The sequence below is a fragment of the Leptodactylus fuscus genome, chromosome 3 (genome assembly GCF_031893055.1).
Source record: "Leptodactylus fuscus isolate aLepFus1 chromosome 3, aLepFus1.hap2, whole genome shotgun sequence".
Classification (NCBI taxonomy): domain Eukaryota; kingdom Metazoa; phylum Chordata; class Amphibia; order Anura; family Leptodactylidae; genus Leptodactylus; species Leptodactylus fuscus.
Genome location: NC_134267.1, coordinates 234316158 through 234343570, shown reverse-complemented (window position 1 = coordinate 234343570; position 27413 = coordinate 234316158). Strand labels below are relative to the sequence as shown.

General features: G+C 42.5%; 1 protein-coding gene across 1 annotated transcript in view; it reads right to left on the bottom strand.

Moving 5' to 3' along the window:
• Positions 1-27413, bottom strand: part of EPHX2 (epoxide hydrolase 2) — a 70973-nt gene that overhangs the window by 24252 nt on the left and 19308 nt on the right. The window contains exons 5-13 of the mRNA XM_075269324.1: positions 24003-24125; positions 23776-23850; positions 15902-15997; positions 13047-13125; positions 12721-12755; positions 8195-8221; positions 2370-2455; positions 1703-1814; positions 1315-1389 (exon numbers count right to left, since the gene is read on the bottom strand). Of these exons, the coding sequence (XP_075125425.1) occupies positions 1315-1389; positions 1703-1814; positions 2370-2455; positions 8195-8221; positions 12721-12755; positions 13047-13125; positions 15902-15997; positions 23776-23850; positions 24003-24125 (708 nt within the window). The remainder of the gene's footprint in view (positions 1-1314; positions 1390-1702; positions 1815-2369; positions 2456-8194; positions 8222-12720; positions 12756-13046; positions 13126-15901; positions 15998-23775; positions 23851-24002; positions 24126-27413) is intronic.

Sequence of the window (27413 nt, the reverse complement as noted above, 5' to 3'; positions counted from 1 at the left end):
AAGAGACAAAAGTAGGAAAAGGCCTCAACATAGAGATTACAGGGAAAAAAAGAGGATTTCAAAGAAAAGAAGACGCCCCCTACAGTCAGACATGGCGGAGCTCCCTGATGGTTTGGGGTTGCTTTGCTGCCTCTGGCACTGGACTGCTTGACCGTGTGCATGGCATTATGAAGTCTGAAGACGACCAACACATTGTGCAGCATCATGTAGGGCCCAGTGTGAGAAAGCTGGGTCTCCCTCAGAGGTCAGGGGTCTTCCAGCAGGACAATGACCCAAAACACACTTCAGGTCAGCACTAGAAAATGGTGGTGAGAGAAAGCCCTGGAGACTTGTAAAGTGGCAGCAATGAGTCCAGCCCTGAATCCCATAGAACACCTGTGGGGGAGGGGGAGAGATCTCTTGGTGGCAGTTTGGAGAAGGCCCCCTTCACATCTCAGGGGGGACCGCGAGCAGTTTGCCAAAGAAGAAGGGTCTAAGATTCCAGCAGAGCCTTGTAAGAAACTCATTGCTGGTTAGCGGAAGCGGTTGTGCGCAGTTATTGTGTCTAAAGGTTGTGCTACCAAGTATTAGGCTGAGGGCGCCAATACTTCAGTCCGCACCAGTTCTGGAGTTTTGTGTAAAATGATCAATGATGTGACTTTTTTTCATTCTCTTTTGTGTTTTTTCATTGCAAGCAAAATAAATGAAGATATTACCAAAGAGTTTGTGCTTGTAATCATTATCTGACAGAATTGCAGGGGGGGGCAATACTTTTGGCCAACAGTGTATGTACACAGTGACTGCACCAGCAGAATAGTGAGCGCAGCTCTGGAGTATAATACAGGATAAGTAATGTAATGTATGTACAGAGTGACTGCACCAGCAGAATAGTGAGCGCAGCTCTGGAGTATAATACAGGATAAGTGATGTAATGTATGTACACAGTGACTGCACCAGCAGAATAGTGAGCGCAGCTCTGGAGTATAATACAGGATGTAACTCAGGATCAGTACAGGATAAGTAATGTAATGTATGTACACAGTGACTGTACCAGCAGAATAGTGAGCGCAGCTCTGGAGTATAATACAGGATAAGTAATGTAATGTATGTACACAGTGACTGCACCAGCAGAATAGTGAGCGCAGCTCTGGAGTATAATACAGGATGTAACTCAGGATCAGTATAAGTAGGTTGATTATGTGTGTGTCCAAAACATGCCAACACTTACATCCATGACTATATACTGTATATAATATACTTAATAGGGTGTATAGACTTTGATAAATGCAATAAACTTGCAGACAAGTAGAGTCTTCCTTTATAGAGGACAATTACCTTTTCGCCTGGACCGCGGAAAAATATTTTGAATGATCTTTCAAAATTTTTCTCCAGTTCCGCTTCAGCGACACCCTAGGAGATGGAAAGACAATTATTAGTGCGATCGGATGTGGGATGAAACAGATGTTGTCCGGTATTCATTCATCTGTCGCCTCCTGCTTTGGTCATTACAAGACGGATAAAGACAACTATACAAAAATAGACACAAACAAAAATTCACAATCCAAAAAAATGGCTAAATCTCTTCCAGTACAGATCAGGGTGAATCCTTTTCCATAGAGATACAGAAGTGCAATGGGCCGTGCTGATATTTGTAGTTCTGCAGTGGTTGGATCTTAATGGTTGGAGTGCCCATGTCTTCTGTATTGAGGAGGAATCTACTCACCGGCTCTTGGAAATAAATCTGGTAATCAAAGATTGGATTCCCTTTTACTCTATCGCTGGCTTTGACTTCTGGATCAGCGGGGAAGAATGGAGTATTGAGGGAGGCGACGGCTCTGAGAAACGAAACGTGACTTTTACTGAAATACTCTGCGCTGCTGGGCCCTGCTCCTTTGACTATGTCACTCTCAATATAACCCATGGCCCTTCTGAAATACTCTGTGCTGCTGGCGGACCCTGTGACTTGACTATGTAACGCTTAACAGCACGATCATGTTGTAAAATACTCTGTGCTGCTGGCAGACCCTTTGCTCTCCATTATGTTTGTATCATCATCACACTCCTTCTGAAATACTCTGTGATGCTGGAGCGCAGGATCATGTGGGAAAGGTCACCATGTCACCCTGTGTTAGAGGTCGTGGTGTCACCCTGTGTCAAAGGTCGTGGTGTCACCCTGTGTCAAAGGTCGCGGTGACCCGAGGGTGCAGCAATTGTCACACTAAAGCTTTCTGTGACTAAAGCTGCAAGACCCTACGACTCTCGGTCCTAGCCTTACACAGCGTGTCTTAGTAGGACAGCTACCTTCCCATAAATACTCTGCGCTGCTGTGGCACTACTCTTTAATTCTCAGCTTCCGTCCCTGACGTTCACACATAGCCGTACCTACTCACCTGACTCTTTCCGGATAGAAAAGCGCCATATTCCAAACCAAAGCACCGCCCCAGTCGTGTCCCACGAGTGTAACCTGGGAGATTCCCTGGAGAAAACAACACATCTTAAATACAGTCCTATGAAAAAGTTTGGGCACCCCTATTAATCTTAATCATTTTTTGTTCTAAATATTTTGGTGTTTGCAACAGCCATTTCAGTTTGATATATCTAATAACTGATGGACACAGTAATATTTCAGGATTGAAATGAGGTTTATTGTACTAACAGAAAATGCGTAATATGCATTAAACCAAAATTTGACCGGTGCAAAAGTATGGGCACCCTTATCATTTTATTGATTTGAATACTCCTAACTACTTTTTACTGACTTACTGAAGCACAAAATTGGTTTTGTAACCTCAGTGAGCTTTGAACTTCATAGCCAGATGTATCCAATCATGAGAAAAGGTATTTAAGGTGGCCAATTGCAAGTTGATCTCCTATTTGAATCTCCTCTGAAGAGTGGCATCATGGGCTACTCAAAACAACTCTCAAATGATCTGAAAACAAAGATTGTTCAACATAGTTGTTCAGGGGAAGGATACAAAAAGTTGTCTCAGAGATTTAACCTGTCAGTTTCCACTGTGAGGAACATAGTAAGGAAATGGAAGACCACAGGGACAGTTCTTGTTAAGCCCAGAAGTGGCAGGCCAAGAAAAATATCAGAAAGGCAGAGAAGAAGAATGGTGAGAACAGTCAAGGACAATCCACAGACACCTCCAAAGAGCTGCAGCATCATCTTGCTGCAGATGGTGTCACTGTGCATCAGTCAGCAATACAGCGCACTTTGCACAAGGAGAAGCTGTATGGGAGAGTGATGAGAAAGAAGCCGTTTCTGCACGTACGCCACAAATAGAGTTGCCTGAGGTATGCAAAAGCACATTTGGACAAGGCAGCTTCATTTTGGAAACAAAAATTGAGTTGTTTGGTTATAAAAAAAGGCGTTATGCATGGCGTCCAAAAAGAAACAGCATTCCAAGAAAAACACATGCTACCCACTGTAAAATTTGGTGGAGGTTCCATCATGCTTTGGGGCTGTGTGGCCAATGCCGGCATCGGGAATCTTGTTAAAGTTGAGGGTCGCATGGATTCCACTCAGTATCAGCAGATTCTTGAGAATAATGTTCAAGAATCAGTGACGAAGTTGAAGTTACGCCGGGGATGGATATTTCAGCAAGACAATGATCCAAAACACCGCTCCAAATCCTCAGGCATTCATGCAGAGGAACAATGACAATGCTCTGGAATGGCCATCCCAGTCCCCAGACCTGAATATCATTGAACATCTGTGGGATGATGTCACGGAGCAAAGGTATACGTCTTCCTCCGGATGGTCTTTTGAATCAACACGGACGCAAGAGGTCGGGAGACAACAGCAATTTATTGTAATCCACAAAGTTAGTAGCCGGCGGCGGTCACATCAACCGTAATAACAATAAGTCCACAGAAGTCACAATCCAATGATAACTTTGGTTCCTTGGTCCTGTAACTATATCCTGGCTCTCTGCAGAGCTGTGCACAGGCCGGCTAACACATACTAACTCCAACTACAACTATATACTAAAACTGTTACACCTATATCTGTGGGTGGGAAGGGCTGAGTCACAGATCCTTCCCCCCTCACCTATACCAAGGAGAGCAGACTCCCTGTCTACTATGGACAATGCACCATCCAACATCTTCTTGGAGACACTGATCAGATTATCTCCACCCATTGTCCTCACTGGTCCTCACTAGTTAGAGGTATTTGCATACAATGTGCTAACACACTAGACCCCAATCAGCCAACTACACACTGATGTTTACAACAGGTTAGAGAATACATTCCACATGAAATATATATTACACATTGCCTATTGCCGGACTCTAACCATCCCGTGACAACCCCTCCCCCTCTCAAAACATGTGCATGACACAATTGGCCTACACAGGTAAATTGGGGAATGCACATCAGTCTCTATAGCTCATATGTCCTCCTGCCGGGATAACCCATCTGCGTTCTGGTGTTGGTTCCCTCGGCGGTACTGAATGGTAAAGTTGTAGGTTTGAAGGGCTGGCATCTGGCAGAAAATCCGGTCGATCCATGTTGGCTTCTCCCTGAGCTTGGCTTCGGGTCACTGCTCCCACAAAGTGGCACTGTAGATTTCCAACATCGTTGCCTAACAGAACATCGGCCGGCAGCCCGCTCATCACACCAATTGTGCATCGTTTTGGTCCATAACCATAGTCGAGTTCCACGGTAGCTTTAGGAATACGTCTTTGAGTACCCCCTGCCAACTTGATAGAAATGCCAGGGCCCTCCTCTAGGGCCTCGGGTCGCACAACTCGGGGGTCCGCTACCGTTAGGAAAGCTCCCGAGTCCCGGAATCCAACAACTGTTCGGCCATCCAGTAGGACCTCCTGCAAGTGCTTCCTCTGAAGGTTTGCGGGATGTGTGGCGGAAGGCTGAATCCCATAGACCCCTGGAGGTGGAACAGATGGGTCATTCATGGAGTCATCTGGACATGGGGCCAAACTTTCTGTCCTAGGGGTGGTTCCCAGGTAGTGAATAGGCCGAGATGCCACGGTGGCCCGTGCCCCCATGTTAACAGGGCAACTAGCTTGCAAATGTCCAGGCCGCCCGCAACCAAAACATCTGCGCTCTAGCATTCTTCCAGTAGGTCGTTGTCTAGGGACAGGGTTGTTCATAGCTGGAGGCCGATGGGCTGGGGCAAGGGTAGAGGGGAAATTGTAATCCTGAGGCCGGGCACGAAAGGTGGGTGGCTGGCTGAAGGGTGTCTGGCGGACTGTGGTAGTTTTCCGCTCCTCTGCAAACAACCTCTTCCACTGCGGCTTGATGGTCAGGCACTCATCTGCAAGGGAAGCAGCTTGCTCCACTGTGGCTGGGTTCCGTTCCAGCACCCACTCACGGATCTCAGCGGGGCACTGGGAAAAGAACTGTTCCTTAAGTATGACTTGGAGGATCTTATCGACTGTGACAGCCTCCTCTCCTTCTAGCCAGCGCTTGTATGCTTGCTTCAACTTGTGGGCGAACATGTGGAAGGAGCTTCCCCCATTGTAAGACAAAGAGCGGAACTGAACTCGGTAGGACTCTGGAGTGACTGCATAATACTTCTGCACCGCTCTTTTAATGGCCTCATAGTCCCGCTGATCACTAGGGTCCATGGCTCTGAGAGCTTCCGCAGCCCCATCTCGTAGATGCCCCACCAGATACCGGACCCAATCCTTCTCTGGGACTTCCATCAGGCGGCACTGGTGTTCGAAGTCCTGAAAATATCCATCAACATCCCCAGCCGCTTCATCAAAGGTCTTGAAGTGTTTATGGGAGACATATGGTGGTTCTCTCACTGTTGGGCTGGGGGTCGACGTTTGATTATAATTCCGCGTAGTTATCTCAGCCATTCGCATTTCATGCGCCATTCTTTCCTTTTCATGCGCCATTCTCTGTTCCTCCTTCTCCGTTTCCTGAGCCCTCTGTAACGCTCTACTCCTTTGCTCTGCAGTTGCTTCTAGCCCCAGCACTGCCAATTCCTCCTCATACAAAACAACCCATCTGCTCTTTTGGGTCTGTACCTGCCACTCCTGTATCTCTCCAGTCTCCTGGGGGCAGCCCTCCTCATGGTCGCTTTGCAGGGTCATCTCCTCCAGTGCCTCGATCAGTTGATCTTTCGTTCTTCCCTGGTAACTCAGGTTTAGTTCCCGGGCCCTTACTTGTAGACTTGCCATAGTCCAGTTCCTGTATTCTGAGGTTGTGGCTCCATTAATCGCTGAGCTGCTGTAGTCCATCTCGCTGTCCGCTGTTGATCCCACCGCTGCCAACCAGTTGTCACGGAGCAAAGGTATACGTCTTCCTCCGGATGGTCTTTTGAATCAACACGGACGCAAGAGGTCGGGAGACAACAGCAATTTATTGTAATCCACAAAGTTAGTAGCCGGCAGCGGTCACATCAACCGTAATAACAATAAGTCCACAGAAGTCACAATCCAATGATAACTTTGGTTCCTTGGTCCTGTAACTATATCCTGGCTCTCTGCAGAGCTGTGCACAGGCCGGCTAACACATACTAACTCCAACTACAACTATATACTAAAACTGTTACACCTATATCTGTGGGTGGGAAGGGCTGAGTCACAGATCCTTCCCCCCTCACCTATACCAAGGAGAGCAGACTCCCTGTCTACTATGGACAATGCACCATCCAACATCTTCTTGGAGACACTGATCAGATTATCTCCACCCATTGTCCTCACTGGTCCTCACTAGTTAGAGGTATTTGCATACAATGTGCTAACACACTAGACCCCAATCAGCCAACTACACACTGATGTTTACAACAGGTTAGAGAATACATTCCACATGAAATATATATTACACATTGCCTATTGCCGGACTCTAACCATCCCGTGACAGATGATTTGAAGCGGGCTGTCCATGCTCGGCGACCATCTAACTTAACTGAACTTGAAATGTTTGTCCAAAATACCTTCATCCAGGATCCAGGAACTGATTAAAAGCTACAGGAAGCGACTAGAGGCTGTTATCTTTGCAAAAGGAGGATGTACTAAATATTAATGTCACTTTTCTGTTGAGGTGCCCATACTTTTGCACCGGTCAAATTTTGGTTTAATGCATATTGCGCATTTTCTGTTAGTACAATAAACCTCATTTCAATCCTGAAATATTACTGTGTCCATCAGTTATTAGATATATCAAACTGAAATGGCTGTTATAAACACCAAAATATTTAGAACTAAAAATGATTAAGATTAATAGGGGTGCCCAAACTTTTTCATAGGACTGTACTACACACAGATGTAGCAGAGCCGAACTCATTGTTTACACTGGGGCTGCACCAGAATTGGGGACACTTTCTACATTCACCCCATGTCTATACGGAGAAGGCAAAGTGGCGCAGCATCCAGGACACCCAGAATCCTAAAACGTAGATGTGAGAGCCCTGGTCATGTGCCGCCACCTCCTGCGGTTCTGTCCTGCCAGTCTTGTAAGCTCACACTACATCCTCGCTGTCTTACGGGGCAGACGTCTGTCTCTTGCGCAGTACACGGAAGGATTTACCGCTTCATATGATAGAAGTGATGAAAAATAAATCTGTACAGAGCAGCGAAGCCTCCGTGAGCCCTGAGAACATTGCAAACCCCTCTGCAGATCATCACAGACTGCGGCATCGCTGCCACTATAGGCCTGCCATTAACCCATTCAGCAGAGCACAGCGTGCAGGAGATGTAGTATACACTGTTTATGGGAGGGGGGCTCAGATCACTTCCTAAAGGTTGTCTTGTGAGGGGCTCTGGTCAGGTGAAGGATCCAACACTAATAGTAGAGGTCGCCTAAGGTTTTACAAATTTTATGCAATAAATTAAATTAGATCAAACCCCTAAATCTACAAATTTACTGTCCCAGATTAGACCCTGGAAAAGATTTTGAACTCACTGAGACCAAAGTGCAGACCCCTGACAAACCCCCTACACCGAGCACCCACTATACTAATACCTGCGCCCATCTACTGCTCTATAGCTGTCTGTGGTCCCGGACGTCCCGCTAAAGTGATTGATATATGGACATGCGGAGGGACAAGGTCACTGCTACAATATACAGTAAAAAGACAGAGAGGTAATAAAACACCAACAGCAATAAAGCAAAGGTATAAAATGTGCGGAGAAGACGGAGGCGAGAGATACAAGAGGAGATCAAGACGCTTACACTCAATAAAAGAGTTCTTCTACCGACAAGAATAAAGGGAAACGTCAATAACAAATCACTCACCAACTTATCCAGGAACGTAACCAAGTCCTGCAAGACACAGAGAGGAGGAAAGACTGAGCGAGAGGATACCGGATATATGGCGGTATTATAATCCCCATAGAGATGGTATTGTGGGGGACATTTGGTGCAAGGTCAATGTGTGTCATATATGTGCCATAATCTCTATTCTGCGTATTATAGTAGTTATATTCTTGTACATAGGAGGTAGTATTATAGTAGTTATATTCTTGTACATAGGAGCAGTATTATAGTAGTTATATTCTTGTACATAGGAGTAGTATTATAGTAGTTATATTCTTATACATAGGAGGCAGTATTATAGTAGTTATATTCTTGTACATAGGAGGTAGTATTATAGTAGTTATATTCTTGTACATAGGAGTAGTATTATAGTAGTTATATTCTTGTACATAGGGGGCAGTATTATAGTAGTTATATTCTTGTACATAGGGGGCAGTAGTATAGTAGTTATATTCTTGTACATAGGAGGTAGTATTATAGTAGTTATATTTTTGTACATAGGAGGTAGTATTATAGTAGTTATACTCTTGTACATAGGGGCAGTATTATAGTAGTTATATTCTTGTACATAGGAGTAGTATTATAGTAGTTATATATTCTTGTACATAGGAGCAGTATTATAGTAGTTATATTCTTGTACATAGGAGCAGTATTATAGTAGTTATATTCTTGTACATAGGAGCAGTATTATAGTAGTTATATTCTTGTACATAGGAGGTAGTATTATAGTAGTTATATTCTTGTACATAGGAGGTAGTTTTATAGTAGTTATATTCTTGTACATAGGAGTAGTATTATAGTAGTTATATTCTTGTACATAGGAGGTAGTATTATAGTAGTTATATTCTTGTACATAGGAGGTAGTATTATAGTAGTTATATTCTTGTACATAGGAGCAGTATTATAGTAGTTATATTCTTGTACATAGGAGCAGTATTATAGTAGTTATATTCTTGTACATAGGAGGTAGCATTATAGTAGTTATATTCTTGTACATAGGAGGTAGTATTATAGTAGTTATATTCTTGTACATAGGAGTAGTATTATAGTAGTTATATTCTTGTACATAGGGGGCAGTATTATAGTAGTTATATTCTTGTACATAGGTGCAGTATTATAGTAATTATATTCTTGTACATAGGAGCAGTATTATAGTAGTTATATTCTTGTACATAGGGGGCAGTATTATAGTAGATATATTCTTGTACATAGGTGCAGTATTATAGTAATTATATTCTTGTACATAGGAGCAGTATTATAGTAGTTATATTCTTGTACATAGGGGGCAGTATTATAGTAGTTATATTCTTGTACATAGGGGGCAGTATTATAGTAGTTATATTCTTGTACATAGGAGCAGTATTATAGTAGTTATATTCTTGTACATAGGAGCAGTATTATAGTAGTTATATTCTTGTACATAGGAGCAGTATTATAGTAGTTATATTCTTGTACATAGGAGTAGTATTATAGTAGTTATATTCTTATACATAGGAGGCAGTATTATAGTAGTTATATTCTTGTACATAGGAGGTAGTATTATAGTAGTTATATTCTTGTACATAGGAGTAGTATTATAGTAGTTATATTCTTGTACATAGGGGGCAGTATTATAGTAGTTATATTCTTGTACATAGGGGGCAGTAGTATAGTAGTTATATTCTTGTACATAGGAGGTAGTATTATAGTAGTTATATTCTTGTACATAGGAGGTAGTATTATAGTAGTTATACTCTTGTACATAGGGGCAGTATTATAGTAGTTATATTCTTGTACATAGGAGGTAGTATTATAGTAGTTATATTCTTGTACATAGGAGGTAGTATTATAGTAGTTATATTCTTGTACATAGGAGCAGTATTATAGTAGTTATATTCTTGTACATAGGAGCAGTATTATAGTAGTTATATTCTTGTACATAGGAGGTAGCATTATAGTAGTTATATTCTTGTACATAGGAGGTAGTATTATAGTAGTTATATTCTTGTACATAGGAGTAGTATTATAGTAGTTATATTCTTGTACATAGGGGGCAGTATTATAGTAGTTATATTCTTGTACATAGGTGCAGTATTATAGTAATTATATTCTTGTACATAGGAGCAGTATTATAGTAGTTATATTCTTGTACATAGGGGGCAGTATTATAGTAGACATATTCTTGTACATAGGTGCAGTATTATAGTAATTATATTCTTGTACATAGGAGCAGTATTATAGTAGTTATATTCTTGTACATAGGGGGCAGTATTATAGTAGTTATATTCTTGTACATAGGGGGCAGTATTATAGTAGTTATATTCTTGTACATAGGAGCAGTATTATAGTAGTTATATTCTTGTACATAGGAGCAGTATTATAGTAGTTATATTCTTGTACATAGGAGCAGTATTATAGTAGTTATATTCTTGTACATAGGAGCAGTATTATAGTAGTTATATTCTTGTACTTAGGAGGTAGTATTATAGTAGTTATATTCTTGTACAAAGGAGCAGTATTATAGTAGTTATATTCTTGTACATAGGGGGCAGTATTATAGTAGTTATATTCTTGTACATGGGAGCAGTATTATAGTAGTTATATTCTTGTACATAGGAGGTAGTATTATAGTAGTTATATTCTTGTACATAGGAGTAGTATTATAGTAGTTATATTCTTGTACATAGGAGTAGTATTATAGTAGTTATATTCTTGTACATAGGAGGTAGTATTATAGTAGTTATATTCTTGTACATAGGAGTAGTATTATAGTAGTTATATTCTTGTACATAGGAGGTAGTATTATAGTAGTTATATTCTTGTATATAGGAGTAGTATTATAGTAGTTATATTCTTGTACATAGGAGCAGTATTATAGTAGTTATATTCTTGTACATAGGAGCAGTGTTATAGTATTTATATTCTTGTACATAGGAGTAGTATTATAGTAGTTATATTCTTGTACATAGGAGTAGTATTATAGTAGTTATATTTTTGTACATAGGGGCAGTATTATAGTAGTTATATTCTTATACATAGGGGGTAGTATTATAGTAGTTATATTCTTGTACATAGGGCAGTATTATAGTAGTTATATTCTTATACATAGGAGCAGCATTATAGTAGTTATATTCTTGTACATAGGAGGTAGTATTATAGCAGTTATATTCTTGTACATAGGAGTAGTATTATAGTAGTTATATTCTTGTACATAGGAGCAGTATTATAGCAGTTATATTCTTGTACATAGGAGGTAGTATTATAGTAGTTATATTCTTGTACATAGGAGGTAGTATTATAGCAGTTATATTCTTGTACATAGGAGGTAGTATTATAGTAGTTATATTCTTGTACATAGGAGGTAGTATTATAGTAGTTATATTCTTGTACATAGGAGGTAGTATTATAGTAGTTATATTCTTGTACATAGGAGGTAGTATTATAGCAGTTATATTCTTGTACATAGGAGGTAGTATTATAGTAGTTATATTCTTGTACATAGGAGGTAGTATTATAGTAGTTATATTCTTGTACATAGGAGTAGTATTATAGTAGTTATATTCTTGTACATAGGAGTAGTATTATAGTAGTTATATTCTTGTACATAGGAGCAGTATTATAGTAGTTATATTCTTGTACATAGGAGTAGTATTATAGTAGTTATATTCTTGTACATAGGAGTAGTATTACAGTAGTTATATTCGTGTACATAGCAGTAGTATTATAGTAGTTATATTCTTGTACATAGGAGCAGTATTATAGTAGTTATATTCTTATACATATAGGGCTGTATTATAGTAGTTATATTCTTGTACATAGGAGTAGTATTATAGTAGTTATATTCTTGTACATAGGAGCAGTATTATAGTAGTTATATTCTTATACATATAGGGCTGTATTATAGTAGTTATATTCTTGTACATAGGAGCAGTATTATAGTAGTTATATTCTTATACATATAGGGCTGTATTATAGTAGTTATATTCTTGTACATAGGAGCAGTATTATAGTAGTTATATTCTTATACATATAGGGCTGTATTATAGTAGTTATATTCTTGTACATAGGAGTAGTTGTTTTCCTAGGCAGCTTCTGCTCTAATCTCACTAAGGAGAAAAAGCATTGAAAACTATAAGAGAATATAATGTGGAAACCATTGTGATTGCAGATGGGAGCGATTTTTCTCTCCTACGGTACATTCTAAAAGTGCTATAAGAACTATAAAGAATAAATAGTTGCTCCCTTGAGGTCTATTGACTCCTTCTATTAATTCTCTCAAGTGAATCTCTATAATCCCTTGCAGTGAAATGGGGTTATAATATTTCTGGCCGGTGACGACTCCTGCAGCTTTATGTGTACTCCATTATTTAATATAAATGATGGCAGGACTATTGTACGAAATAAGGATTATTTTTAGTATCTTACAAAACACAACGAGCTGGATGAATCGTCCGCACTAAGTGTAGGCTATGGTGTTCTGCGGTCACATTGACACCATTTGCCTCTGGTTATTTGAGTTGTCCTACCTGGCAGAGGGCTTGTTGGGAATATTCTTCTATCTCTGGAATAAAATTTACAGACATTATTGTATTATATAATTGTAAGAGCTGTGACTATATTCATTATTAACAATACATGGTGAAGTCCTATGGCTATTACTTTTTACAACATAAATATTATTTGCATGAAGATACTTGATTCCTTCACCTCGATGTCCCAATGAGATACAATATTTTACTCCGTAATATGTTGTACAATTTCCAATAAAATGAGTTTAATAAAAATAAATAACTTTTTACTCCTTAAAAGGGAAAGTTTCCATCTTGTAGGAATGTTTGGATTGTATACATACCAGGCGGAGAGGAGGAATCCCCATAACCCTTCATGTCCAGGGCTATCACCTTGTAGCCAGCAGCAGCCAAGGCCGGCAACTACAAGTAAAAAGGAAACAAGACACATTATAGCGGTTTGTGTAACATTGTCAGATAATACATAGGGGTTATCGGGGGAATATGGAAGGCTTCCAGTCTAGTTGACCACGTGACTTAGAGTTGGAACCAGCCAAGGTTTGTTACAAAAGAAACTCCGTAGGCATTAATAATTTAAATTTTTAATCTTTATCCGTTCCCTGGATAACCCCTGGAGCTGGTTAGTAAAAAAAAATATCTTTAGAATTTTGCAAAAAATTGTCCGGGCAACATTGGTAATGTCACTTTAAAAGGATTTCTTTAAAGGCTATTCTCCTACCTTTAGATGTCTTCTCGGCGCCGCTGTTCCGTAGATATCCCGGTTTTCGTCGGTATGCAAATGAGTTCTCTCGCAGCACTGGGGGCGGTCCTCAGTGCTCAAACAGCACTGGGGGTATCCCCAATGCTGCGAGAAAACTCTCCAGCGTCGGGCCTCGGGCAGAGCCGATTGCGCATGCCCGCCTGGTGTAAGCGGCTATTTTCTTGTGGTCGCTTACACAGTAAGCTGGGATAAGCGGCCACAGGAGAATGGCCGCACCGATGTGCAGTCGGCTCTGCCCGAGGCCCAATGGTAGAGCCAACTACGGATGCATAGAAGTTTGACCCCAGCACCGGAAGGAGACGCGGTTCCAGAAGAAGATAGAGGCGTCACTGGAGAGCTTCAAACTTCTAGGCCTCGGGCCTAAGGCAAAGCCGACAGCGCATGCCCGAGGCCACAAGAAAATGGCCACTTACATACAGTCCTATGAAAAAGTTTGGGCTCCCCTATTAATCTTAATCATTTTTAGTTCTAAATATTTTGGTGTTTGCAGCAGCCATTTCAGTTTGATATATCTAATATCTGATGGACACAGTAATATTTCAGGATTGAAATGAGGTTTATTGTACTAACAGAAAATGTGCAATATGCATTAAACCAAAATTTGACCGGTGCAAAAGTATGGGCACCTCAACAGAAAAGTGACATTAATATTTAGTAGATCCTCCTTTTGCAAAGATAACAGCCTCTAGTCGCTTCCTGTAGCTTTTAATCAGTTCCTGGATCCTGGATAAAGGTATTTTGGACAAACAATTCAAGTTCAGTTAAGTTAGATGGTCGCCGAGCATGGACAGCCCGCTTCAAATCATCCCACAGATGTTCAATGATATTCAGGTCTGGGGACTGGGATGGCCATTCCAGAACATTGTAATTGTTCCTCTGCATGAATGCCTGAGTTGATTTGGAGCGGTGTTTTGGATCATTGTCTTGCTGAAATATCCATCCCCGGCGTAACTTCAACTTCGTCACTGATTCTTGAACATTATTCTCAAGAATCTGCTGATACTGAGTGGAATCCATGCGATCCTCAACTTTAACAAGATTCCCGATGCCGGCATTGGCCACACAGCCCCAAAGCATGATGGAACCTCCACCAAATTTTACAGTGGGTAGCATGTGTTTTTCTTGGAATGCTGTTTCTTTTTGGAAGCCATGCATAATGCCTTTTTTTATAACCAAACAACTCAATTTTTGTTTCCAAAATGAAGCTGACTTGTCCAAATGTGCTTTTTCATACCTCAGGCAACTCTATTTGTGGCGTACGTGCAGAAACGGCTTCTTTCTCATCACTCTCCCATACAGCTTCTCCTTGTGCAAAGTGCGCTGTATAGTTGACCGATGCACAGTGACACCATCTGCAGCAAGATGATGCTGCAGCTCTTTGGAGGTGTCTGTGGATTGTCCTTGACTGTTCTCACCATTCTTCTTCTCTGCCTTTCTGATATTTTTCTTGGCCTGCCACTTCTGGGCTTAACAAGAACTGTCCCTGTGGTCTTCCATTTCCTTACTATGTTCCTCACAGTGGAAACTGACAGGTTAAATCTCTGAGACAACGTTTTGTATCCTTCCCCTGAACAACTATGTTGAACAATCTTTGTTTTCAGATCATTTGAGAGCGGGCTGTCCATGTTCGGCGACCATCAAACTTAACTGAACTTGAATTGTTTTGTAGAAAGAAATGGTCCAAAATACCTTCATCCAGGATCCAGGAACTGATTAAAAGCTACAGGAAGCGACTAGAGGCTGTTATCTTTGCAAAAGGAGGATCTACTAAATATTAATGTCACTTTTCTGTTGAGGTGCCCAGACTTTTGCACCGGTCAAATTTTGGTTTAATGCATATTGCACATTTTCTGTTAGTACAATAAACCTCATTTCAATCCTGAAATATTACTGTGTCCATCAGATATTAGATATATCAAACTGAAATGGCTGCTGCAAACACCAAAATATTTAGAACTAAAAATGATTAAGATTAATAGGGGTGCCCAAACTTTTTCATAGGACTGTAGTATTGTAATCGGTCGTTTTCTTGTGGCCGGCAGGCATGCGCAGTTGGCTGCCCGAGGCCTAGAAGTTTGAAGCCAGCGCTGGAAGATGCGCAGAGAGGCTGTTCCTGAAGAAGATGAAGGCGGCGCTGGAGAGTACTCTCGCAGCATTGGGGACACCCCCAGAGCTGTGTGAGTGCTAGAGACCGCCCCCAGTGCTGCAAGAGAACTCATTTGCATACCGACGAAAACTGGGATTTCTACCGAACGGTGGCGCAGAGAAGACATCTAAAGGTAGGAGAAGAATAACCTTTCTTAAGGCTATTCCTACATGTTAGGGACAAAAAATTGAGTTTTAATGATAGGATTCCTTTAAGACATGTCATGGCTTGTGGAACTTTACACATAAGCTGTAGAGCCCAGTGTTGCTTACCTGATACCGCCATGAATACCAGCTCTCTGGAAAGCCGTGACACAGGAGGATGACCGGCCCGTTTCCCATCTCTACATAATGCAGCTTCACGCCGGGCTGGAAGAAGGAAATATAAGAGTTACCTCTGACATGTGGCTATTTATTGTGGTGGAGTCAGTTCTGCCGGGGGCGCTCATGGATGCTAAATGAATGAAAGAAATATCGCCTTCATTTCACACTTCATGCCACGATGCCTCGGAGGTGTCAAGAAAGTTGAAACAATTTTAGGAATCGATCAATCCTTTTTCATGGCTTCAGCCAAACCTCACCAAGGAGTGATACACTGTAGGGAATATATTACGTCCGGCATACACTGTAAGTCTGATGGCAGGTGAGCCAGAAATAAGAAGAGGGCGCAGGACAGAAATGGAGACAGGGGTACAAACAGCCCTGAGCAAAAATGTGTCACTTTTGGCCAGAAAATTAGGGGGAACGGTTTGGTAAATTCACCTCATTGTATCCGACAGGAACTAATACATAGATTGTAAGGGGTTATATTAGTGAAGCAGTGGGGGAGGGGGTGATCCTGAAGAGTCTACTGGTGTGGACAAGACAGATCTGCAAGAAGGTACAGTGTGCAGAATAGGAGTGACCATGATAGATAGATAGATAGATAGATAGATAGATAGATAGATAGATAGATAGATAGATAGATAGATAGGAGATAGATAGATAGGAGATAGATAGATAGGAGATAGATAGATAGATAGATAGATAGATAGATAGATAGATAGATAGATAGATAGGAGATAGATAGGAGATAGATAGATAGATAGATAGATAGATAGATAGATAGATAGATAGATAGGAGATAAATAGATAGATAGGAGATAGATAGATAGATAGATAGATAGATAGGAGATAGATAGATAGATAGATAGATAGATAGATAGATAGATAGATAGATAGATAGGAGATAGATAGATAGATAGATAGATAGATAGGAGATAGATAGATAGATAGATAGATAGATAGATAGATAGATAGATAGGAGATAGATAGATAGATAGATAGATAGATAGATAGAACATAGTAAGATAGATAGATAGATAGATAGGACATAGTAAGATAGATAGATAGATAGATAGATAGATAGATAGATAGATAGATAGATAGATAGATAGGAGATAGATAGATAGATAGATAGATAGATAGATAGGAGATAGATAGATAGATAGATAGATAGATAGATAGATAGAAAGGAGATAGATAGATAGATAGATAGATAGATAGATAGATAGATAGATAGGAGATAGATAGATAGATAGATAGATAGATAGATAGATAGATAGATAGATAGGAGATAGATAGATGATATGAGATAGATAGATAGATAGATAGATAGATAGATAGATAGATAGATAGATAGATAGATAGATAGATGATATGAGATAGATAGATAGATAGATAGATAGGAGATAGATAGATAGATAGATAGATAGATAGATAGATAGATAGATAGATAGATAGATAGATAGATAGATAGATAGATTAGATGTGTTTTAGGCAGTTGCAGAAAGCGAGATATCTGGGATTTATGACGGACACTGTCTCGCAGTATTATTTCGACGTCATTGCTCCCCTGACCTCGGACGCACAGAATTATCCGGTCTTTCCATGAGCTGCTTCCGATCAATGTGCTGCTCACTGACCAGAGGATAATGGTCTCTTCTCTCTCCGGCTCTGACCAGTGATCTGAAGCGGCCGTATATTACTTATCACAGGGACAGACGGCTATATAACCCCAATATACTGCGCATTACACATAGGGTCAGAGGTCACACAGCTCCGAAACCCACGAGGGTCAGCAATGTCCACACTTCACAGAAAGTCTAAGAATAATCTTTTACAGTCAACAAATGAGCGATAACGATAAAGGGAAGTTCTGGGAATCAAAAGAAGAACAAAGCGAATGACCTGACCGTTATATCATTGTATAGGCCGCATTACAGGAACGTTACTAACCAGTGATATGGAAGACGTTGGTCATACAACTATGGGATACTGGGTATACACTAGTGTTGCATCTCCATTGTTTCGGTCCGTCGGAGGTTCTGAACAAGGGAGAGGCGAAACACTAAATCATCGGACCCCCTCAGACCCCATTGATAATAATGTCACATGCCTTCTTGAGGCCTAAGGGTACGTTCACACGGCAGAAAACGATAAGAAATTCCTATTCATTTTCCGCCGCGGGATTGCTGCGACAAAATGCCTCTGCAGGCGCTCTACAGTAAATAATAATAGGAGATAATCGATGGGTTAATGCAGTCTGGTCACAAATGTAACAGGAAACCTTATCAATCCTTCTCGGCTATTGCAGACCGGTAGCGCGATCCCTGTACGAGGCTCCTGCCAGTGTCAGCACCGGTGACGGGGATTTATCTGTAGCGGATGGCAGACGCCGGCTACCCCGGTACAAGATGTTCTACACAAGAGTCTCCTCTTATCTTCTCGGTACAAGTCACGCTGCGCTAACAATCCTGAAGTAATAAGCATTGTGATAGAGGAGCCATAGAGGTGCAGACTGCGCACGAAAAATAAATAGCACCTCGTATAAAGATACCGCCTGACCGGAAATACTATGTACAAATATATAGATATAGATCATACACAGTGCTCCAGTCACATACGAATATTCTTCTTCTCCACCAGAGCTGTATTAAGTAGAGGAGTAACTACCGGGGTAGCGGCTGCCACAGGGCCCGGGACATTAGAGACCCGCGACAGCCGCTACCGCTGTGTTTTTTTCTTTTCTTAATAGGCCGTTACCGTCTGCAGCCGGTAACGGGCCCTATTTACTTACCGTTCCTGGCAGGGGTCGGGATCGGTAAGTGATGCCGCGGGCCACACAAACACTATTATTATACTTGAGGGTCTTTTCAGACCCCCAGCATAATGATCGGAGGTACGAGAGAAGTAAGGAAACATATAAAACAGTGTTACTTACCTCTCCGGGCTCCAGACAGGCTTCGGGCCTAGTTGTGAGACGTCCCTGATGTCACATGACTGGGGCCTGCGTCCCGGATCATGTGATGTCCGAACGTCATTGAAGACATAATACTGCATAATACTTGGTCGGGGGGGAAGGGATGTCAAAAGTTCGCCACGGGGTCCCGCCATTCCTAGTTACGCCAATAGTGGTGGTCTCACATTAGACAGTACAGAACGGCTCCTTCTTATCATCCCCAAGAACTGAATCATCAGAGTAACATTTCCTTTAACTTCTAGAATGAGCTGTGACATAATCCATACGTGCGGTCTATGGTGAGAGATGCCGCCTGTCACCTCACAACGAGATGAACACAAGAGCTGCCGCTGGGAATCTGCTCCGCTCCTCTGATAACACTAATAATATCTCCTCATTAATAGAATATCCAGGAAACAGATTGTGCCGCATTATAGCCGTCGCTGCCAGATATGACACCGGGAATAAGAGGCAGACACAGGACACGGCTGACTGTGTAGGTGAAGGACAAGTATGAATACGCCGGCTGCAAGGTCTGCAGAGGATATCTGTATAGAGTACGGTACAAGGTTATATCTGGTGTGGAGATGATAGATAGATAGATAGATAGATAGATAGATAGATAGATAGATAGATGAGATAGATAGAGGAGATAGATAGATAGATAGATAGATAGATAGATAGATAGATAGATAGATAGGAGATAGATAGATAGATAGATAGATAGGAGATAGATAGATAGATAGATAGATAGATAGATAGATAGATGATAGATAGATAGATAGATATATAGATAGATAGATAATAGATAGATAGATAGATAGATAGATAGATAGATGATAGATAGATAGATAGATAGGAGATAGATAGATAGATAGATAGATAGATAGATAGATAGATAGATAGGAGATAGATAGATAGATAGATAGATAGATAGATAGATAGATGATAGATAGATAGATATATAGATAGATAGATAATAGATAGATAGATAGATAGATAGATAGATAGATAGATGATAGATAGATAGGAGATAGATAGATAGATAGATAGATAGATAGATAGATAGATAGGAAATAGATAGATAGGAGATAGATGATAGATAGATAGATAGATAGATAGATAGATAGATAGATGATAGATAGATAGATAGGAGATAGATAGATAGATAGATAGATAGATAGATAGATAGATAGATAGATAGGAGATAGATAGATAGATAGATAGATAGATAGATAGATAGATAGGAAATAGATAGATAGATAGGAGATAGAGAGATAGATAGATAGATAGATAGATAGATAGATAGATAGATAGATAGGAGATAGATAGATAGATAGGAAATAGATAGATAGATAGATAGATAGATAGATAGATAGATAGATAGGAGATAGATGATAGATAGATAGATAGATAGATAGATAGATAGGAGATAGATAGATAGATAGATAGATAGATAGATAGATAGATAGATAGATAGATAGGAAATAGATAGATAGATAGGAGATAGATGATAGATAGATAGATAGATAGATAGATAGATAGATAGATAGATAGGAGACAAGATTTATCACCCACAGCCTTCCACTGTCAGAAAGGATATATTAATGGCAATTGGTCAGCAGAATATAGTCAAGTAGGGATAGTTGTGAGTGGCTGCACGGGGAAGCCCAAGCTGAGCTTTTGCCCTGGGCCTGTGAGGCTTTAGGGTAGGGGCTACATAGAGACTTTGCCCGCAGCTCCCACATCGAGACCAAATATCGCCTACTTTAGTTACACACTAGGGAGATGATACAATGATTTAGATACAAATATCCCGAGTTGTGGCATGAGATGGCCAGCTTTATAAAAAATTGAAGAAAAAAAAAAACACACAGTATTTCACCAGGTCGAGGGTTCTGATCCCGTGTTGTAATGTTGAACTGAATTGGTTTCATGAGAAATTAGAGTCCCTGATCCAAGACTGGCTAATATAAAGGGGGACACATCTGAATCTCCAGTGTCTCCTACAGCTGTTACTCTGGAGAGAAGAGTCCAGCTGTGTACATGGACGGCCGCCTTAAAACCCTCCCTACAGACTTGCCCTAACCTGCTTGCCATTGGGAGGCAGTGACGGATGCTCTTTTTTTTTTTTTTTTCCGTAAGCGTGTCCATTGTCGCCACGGTTAAAATAAAATTCAGCAAGCGATTTGTGAGAGATGAACCCCAGAAGTTACAGGGTTGTATCTTTGACAAAATTTGTGAGGAATGGGGCTCATTCCGAACCAGTTTGCTCATTTCTACTACTGAGTTATAAACGGTCCTGTCCTCTTGGTCCTGACCCTGGCCTGTTCCTGACCGCTATACCAAACCTTGGCCTATACCGTTCTCTGCCTGACCCCTGGTCATATCTCTTGGCCCTTGGCCACCAGGTAGCGACCTCATGGTCTCCCCACGCTGAAGTCAAGATCCTCTTATAGTGATTAAAGGGTAAAAATTACAATATACTGGGACAACGCCCTTAGGAGTGTCTCAATATCAAACTGGTTGGGTAACACAGCGGGTTCACACCGGGTGAGTGTCATATCATATAGGATTCCCATAATAGTGTCTTCCTTTTACCTTGAGAGATGGAGCTTACGTTTCATAAATAACGCCATAGCATCATAACTCTAGGTGATGCGTTGTTGAGTTAGGGCTCGTTCACACGGGGCAAGAGGGGGCAGATTCTGACGCCGAATCCGCCCCCTCACAATAGAGGTCCATGCAGACCACTAGCTTCCTTTTTTCCATGAATGGTATGTTCCGGGCCTACACGGAAAAAAGAAGGCGCCCCCAGCGTCCGACTCATGACAGCACCCTCCGGACTAGGCCCATTTATTTGGGCCTACTCCGGAGCGGGAAACCGCGACTGTCGGAAGCCACGACAGGCGCATTTTGGTCCGATTCTTCCCACATCAGAATCAGGACCAGAAGACGCGGTCCCGTGCCCCATGTGCACGATGCCAAATAATGCACAATAATGGAGTTTTCCTATAAAACGACAGGTCAGTGGTCACACCATTGGGTCTCCTAATGATCTTGAGAATGGGGCCCCCAAGTTTCCTGTGTGAATTTAACTGTAGTGTGTATAAGTGACCCCTGCTCCAGTAACACAGGAGACTTATGGGATAAACTGTCCCATACAAAAGAATGGTCACATATATTGTACCAGGGGCGTAACTACCGGGATAGCAGGGGTAGAAGCTGCCACATGGCCTGGGACATTAGGGCCCCGGCGACAGCCGCTACCGCTGTGTTTTTTTCTTTTCTTAATAGGCCATTACTGACTGGAGTTACTCTAGCTGGTAACGGGTCTTATTTACTTAACGATCCTGGCAGGGGCAGAGATCGGTAAGTGACACCACGGGCCCCACAAACATCATTATTATACTCGGGGGTCTTTTCAGATCCCCGAGTATAATGATCGGAGGCCCAGGAGAGGTAAGAGAACATAAAAAAATAGTGTCACTTACCGCTCCGGGCAGGTTTCATCCTAGTTGTGTGACGTCCATGACGTCACATGATCGGGACCTGCATCCCAGGTCATGTGACATCCCGGACGTCATTGAAGGTGGCCGACACCACCGAGGAGTGCAGCGGAGTCGGGGATAGGTAAGTGACTGAGTTTTATGTTGGTTCTCACACAGTATAATGTATGGGGCAAAATACTGTGTGTAAGGGCCCCTATGGGGTGTAATAGTATGTGCAGGGGCCACTAAGGGGCATAATAGTATGTGCAGGGGCCGCTATGGGGCGTAATAGTATGTGCAGGGGTCGCTATGGGGCGTAATAGTATGTGCAGGGGTCGCTATGGGGCGTAATAGTATGTGCAGGGGTCGCTATGGAGCGTAATAGTATGTGCAGGGGCCGCTAAGGGGCATAATAGTATGTGCAGGGGCCACTATGGGGCGCAATAGTATGTACAGGGGCTACTAAGGGCTGTAATAGTATGTTCAGGGGCTGCTATGGAGCATAATAGTATGTGCAGGGGCCACTATGGGGCATAATAGTATGTTCAGGGGCTGCTATGGAGCATAATAGTATGTGCAGGGGCCACTATGGGGCGCAATAGTATGTACAGGGGCTACTAAGGGCTGTAATAGTATGTGCAGGGGCCACTATGGGGCGCAATAGTATGTACAGGGGCCACTAAGGGCTGTTATAGTATGTGCAGGGGCCACTATGGGGCGTAATAGTATGTGCAGGGGCCACTATGGGGGATAATACTGTGTGCAGGGTCCACTATGGGGTATAATACTGTGTGCAGGGGCCACTAAGGGGCGTAATAGTATGTGCAGGGGCCGCTATGGGGCGTAATAGTATGTGCAGGGGCCGCTATGGGGCGTAATAGTATGTGCAGGGGCCGCTATGGGGCGTAATAGTATGTGCAGGGGCCGCTATGGGGCGTAATAGTATGTGCAGGGGCCACTATGGGGCGTAATAGTATGTGCAGGGGCCGCTATGGGGCGTAGTAATATGTGCAGGGGCCACTGTGGGGCGTAATAGAATGCGGGGGGGGGTCAGTGTCTTCGATGTTGGGAATGGGGGGGGTTACATGTCAAGATTTCATCACGGGGACCCGCCATTTCTAGTTCCGCCACTGTATTGTACTACTATTCCATTGACAGATATGCCTCAGGTCTCATCAGCGGGGTCATAGCGGTCAGGCCCTCAATGATAAGACATTTATCCCTGGTTTTGTGCATAGGTGAAGGAGAGTATTTATAGGAAAACCTCTGTAATGACAAGATGGAACATTTTGGATTTGCTCCCAAGGAGTGACTCGGGAGGTGAGTTCTAGAGTCCTTATATATTATTGCACCCATTATATAGCCATATATCATACCTTTATGGTAACGTATCCATGAGGGACGGTGTCAGGGTCTGCTGCAGGTGGCCGGATGTCTTCATTGTCTAGGAGCTGTAATAACACAAGCTGAACATTCATTTTTGTTCTGTTCTGTTTTTGTTTTGTTTTTTTGTCCTTTTTATTCCCCAAATTGTCACCCAGTCCAGGCAGCAGAAAAAACTAAAGCCCTTCTTTTCTAGATTCTGGATGATCAGACAAGATACCTTCACTCCGGACAAGTCTTGCAGCTCCTTCAAAGCTTTTTCTGTATCTCGGACCAACACTGTAGATATTCCCAAATCACGAGCAGATTTCAGGTTGGCACCGATGTCATCCAGGAAAATGGTCTGTAATAGAAAATGTGCTGTAAGACGTCAGTGTAATGAGAGAATCCAGGGGAAGGGATGGAAGGTTATAAAGTGGTGAGAAGAGAGGAAGGAAGAGCTGGGATCAGCAACGTCAGCAGTGCAGGGACCATCACCATGACCGCTATGGGCAGATACAGCCTGTAAGGGGGCAGACGGTGACATTACTGTGTATGTGTGACATGTAGGAGAAAGGAAGAGATCAATAAGGAAAAGCAATACATGGGCAAGAAGATGAATAACAGGTAGTGACATCCTGTATACAGGTAAGGCCAAAGTGTGTGGAACAAATCCACATCCAATTCTTACATAAACAGTGAGAGTTGATCGAACACTGTTCGATTGAATACAGATTCGATCAAATATCAAGTCGTTCAAGGTATTCGATTCCAATCAAATACAAGGCCGCAATCGCAGTAAAAATTTGTATCCCCTCACACCTTCCCTGGTGCTTTTTTTGCACCAATAACTGCGCAGGGGAGGTGGGACAGGAACTACGACAACGGAGGCATCGAAAAAAAAAAAAAAATCGGAAAAAGGAATTTGTGGCCGAAATCAGGTGACCTCCACTTTAGACGAATGGTAAGTTTAACATTCAATTAATATGAGACTGTGAAGTTTGTGACTGTGAGACAGGGACAGATGTACAGGCAGGGTTAGCTAGGGGTTACCTTTATTTAGGGGGGAATGTCACTCACTAAGCTCTTTGGGGCTCTATCTGGTCGGGATCCCTGTCAGCTTGTGATATGCGGGAGCTGACTTTTTCCCATAGGAATGCACTGACCAGCGTTGTATGGCCGAATGCCATATAGACTACAGCATTCAGCCAATCAACGCTGGTTCTGCTGGAGGAGGTGGAGTCTAAGATCCATCCACAGCAGTTTCCATTGTGGTCCGATCTCAGACGTAGCAGTGTTCACACAGCACTGCTACATGGAGAAGCGGCAGAGCTCAGCACACACAGAGATGCAGCAAAGCTGAGTGTGCAGCATGGTTCAATGAACACTCAGCACTACTACATCAGATGCAGCAAAGCTGAGTGTGCAGCAGGTTCAGCTGAACCCTGCTGCACACTTAGCTCTGCTGCATCGGACTGCTATATCGGACACTGCTACATCGGGCCGTGCGCTCAGCTGGGCTACTCCGGAGATGCAGCAGAGCTGGCCGTTGGTTGTGCTCGGCTACTCCAGAGTAGCCAAGCTGAGCGCACGGCCAGCTCTGCTTCATCTACGATGTAGCAGTGCTGGGCGTGCGCTCTGCTTGGTTGCATCTCCGGAGTAGCCCAGCTGAGTGCACGGCCCGATGTAGCAGTGCTGGCCAATGTAGCAGTGTCTGATGTAGCAGTCCGATGCAGCAAAGCTGAGTGTGCAGCAGGGTTCAGCGCACACTCAGCTCTGCTAAATCTCCGGTGTAGCAGTGTCAGCACTGCTACATCTCGGCATAGGAATGCATTGACCAGCGTTGATTGACCGAATGCTATAGCATTCGGCCAATCAACGCTGGTTCTGCCGGTGGAGGCGGAGTCTAAGAGCGGTCCACAGCAGTCTCCATTCTGGTCCGATGTTAGACTCCGCCTCCTCACAGACGAGCCTCCGGCTGACCCAGCGTTGATTGGTCGCATGCCGTACTCTGTATGGCATATAGCCAATCAACGCTGGTCAATGCATTCCTATGGGAAAAAGTCAGCTCGTCCATATCGCAAGCTGACAGGGATCCCGACATAATACATTGACTTGGACTTGTTAGATGCCCCCAGACATGCTCCCCCTGCTGTCTATGTTGCATTCCAGGGTGTCGGCATCACTTCCTGGGGTGTGATAGTGGACTTGGTGACTCTCCTAAGTCGAATGGTGGGATCCCCTGAAACAAAGTATTTTTCCCCATAGACTATAATGGGGTTTGATATTCGTTCGAATCATCAAATATTGAGTGGCTATTCGAAACAAATAACGAACATCGAATATTTTACTGTTCGCTCATCTCTTAGGGACTCACTACCTTAGCTCACACTACCGTCATGCTCAAAATCTGTCACGGACACTAGGAGCGGACACTAGATGTGTCTGTGACACCTGTCATTCACTTGAATGGGCATCGGGTGCGTTCTTTTGCACTCCGTGCCCGTCCTTCCCTGTCCGCAAGAGAAGATGTCCGACTTCTCAAGCGGACAGAGGAACTCTGCATGCAGGGTTTTTCTGTCCGCTTGAGAAGTCGGACATCTTCTCTTACGGACAGGGAAGGACGGGCACGGAGTGCAAAAGAACGCACCCGATGCCCATTCAAGTGAATGACAGGTGTCACGGACACATCTAGTGTCCGCTCCTAGTGTCCGTGACAGATTTTGAGCGGACACTAGGAGCGGACACTACATGTCGGACACCGACGGTAGTGTGAACGCCCCCTAATAGTTACATGTCAGACTCCAAACTGAAGGACAAGAACAAGATAAGTAATGTAATGTATGTACACAGTGACTGCACCAGCAGAATAGTGAGTGCAGCTCTGGAGTATAATACAGGATAAGTAATGTAATGTATGTACACAGTGACTGCACCAGCAGAATAGTGAGCGCAGCTCTGGAGTATAATACAGGATAAGTAATGTAATGTATGTACACAGTGACTGCACCAGCAGAATAGTGAGTGCAGCTCTGGAGTATAATACAGGATAAATAATGTAATGTATGTACACAGTGACTGCACCAGCAGAATAGTGAGCACAGCTCTGGGGTATAATACAGGATAAGTAATGTAATGTATGTACACAGTGACTGTACCAGCAGAATAGTGAGTGCAGCTCTGGAGTATAATACAGGATGTAACTCAGGATCAGTACAGGATAAGTAATGTAATGTATGTACACAGTGACTGTACCAGCAGAATAGTGAGCGCAGCTCTGGAGTATAATACAGGATAAGTAATGTAATGTATGTACACAGTGACTGTACCAGCAGAATAGTGAGCGCAGCTCTGGAGTATAATACAGGATAAGTAATGTAATGTATGTACACAGTGACTGTACCAGCAGAATAGTGAGCGCAGCTCTGGAGTATAATACAGGATAAGTAATGTAATGTATGTACATAGTGACTGTACCAGCAGAATAGTGAGCGCAGCTCTGAGGTATAATACAGGATAAGTAATGTAATGTATGTACACAGTGACTGTACCAGCAGAATAGTGAGTGCAGCTCTGGAGTATAATCCAGGATGTAACTCAGGATCAGTACAGGATAAGTAATGTAATGTATGTACACAGTGACTGTACCAGC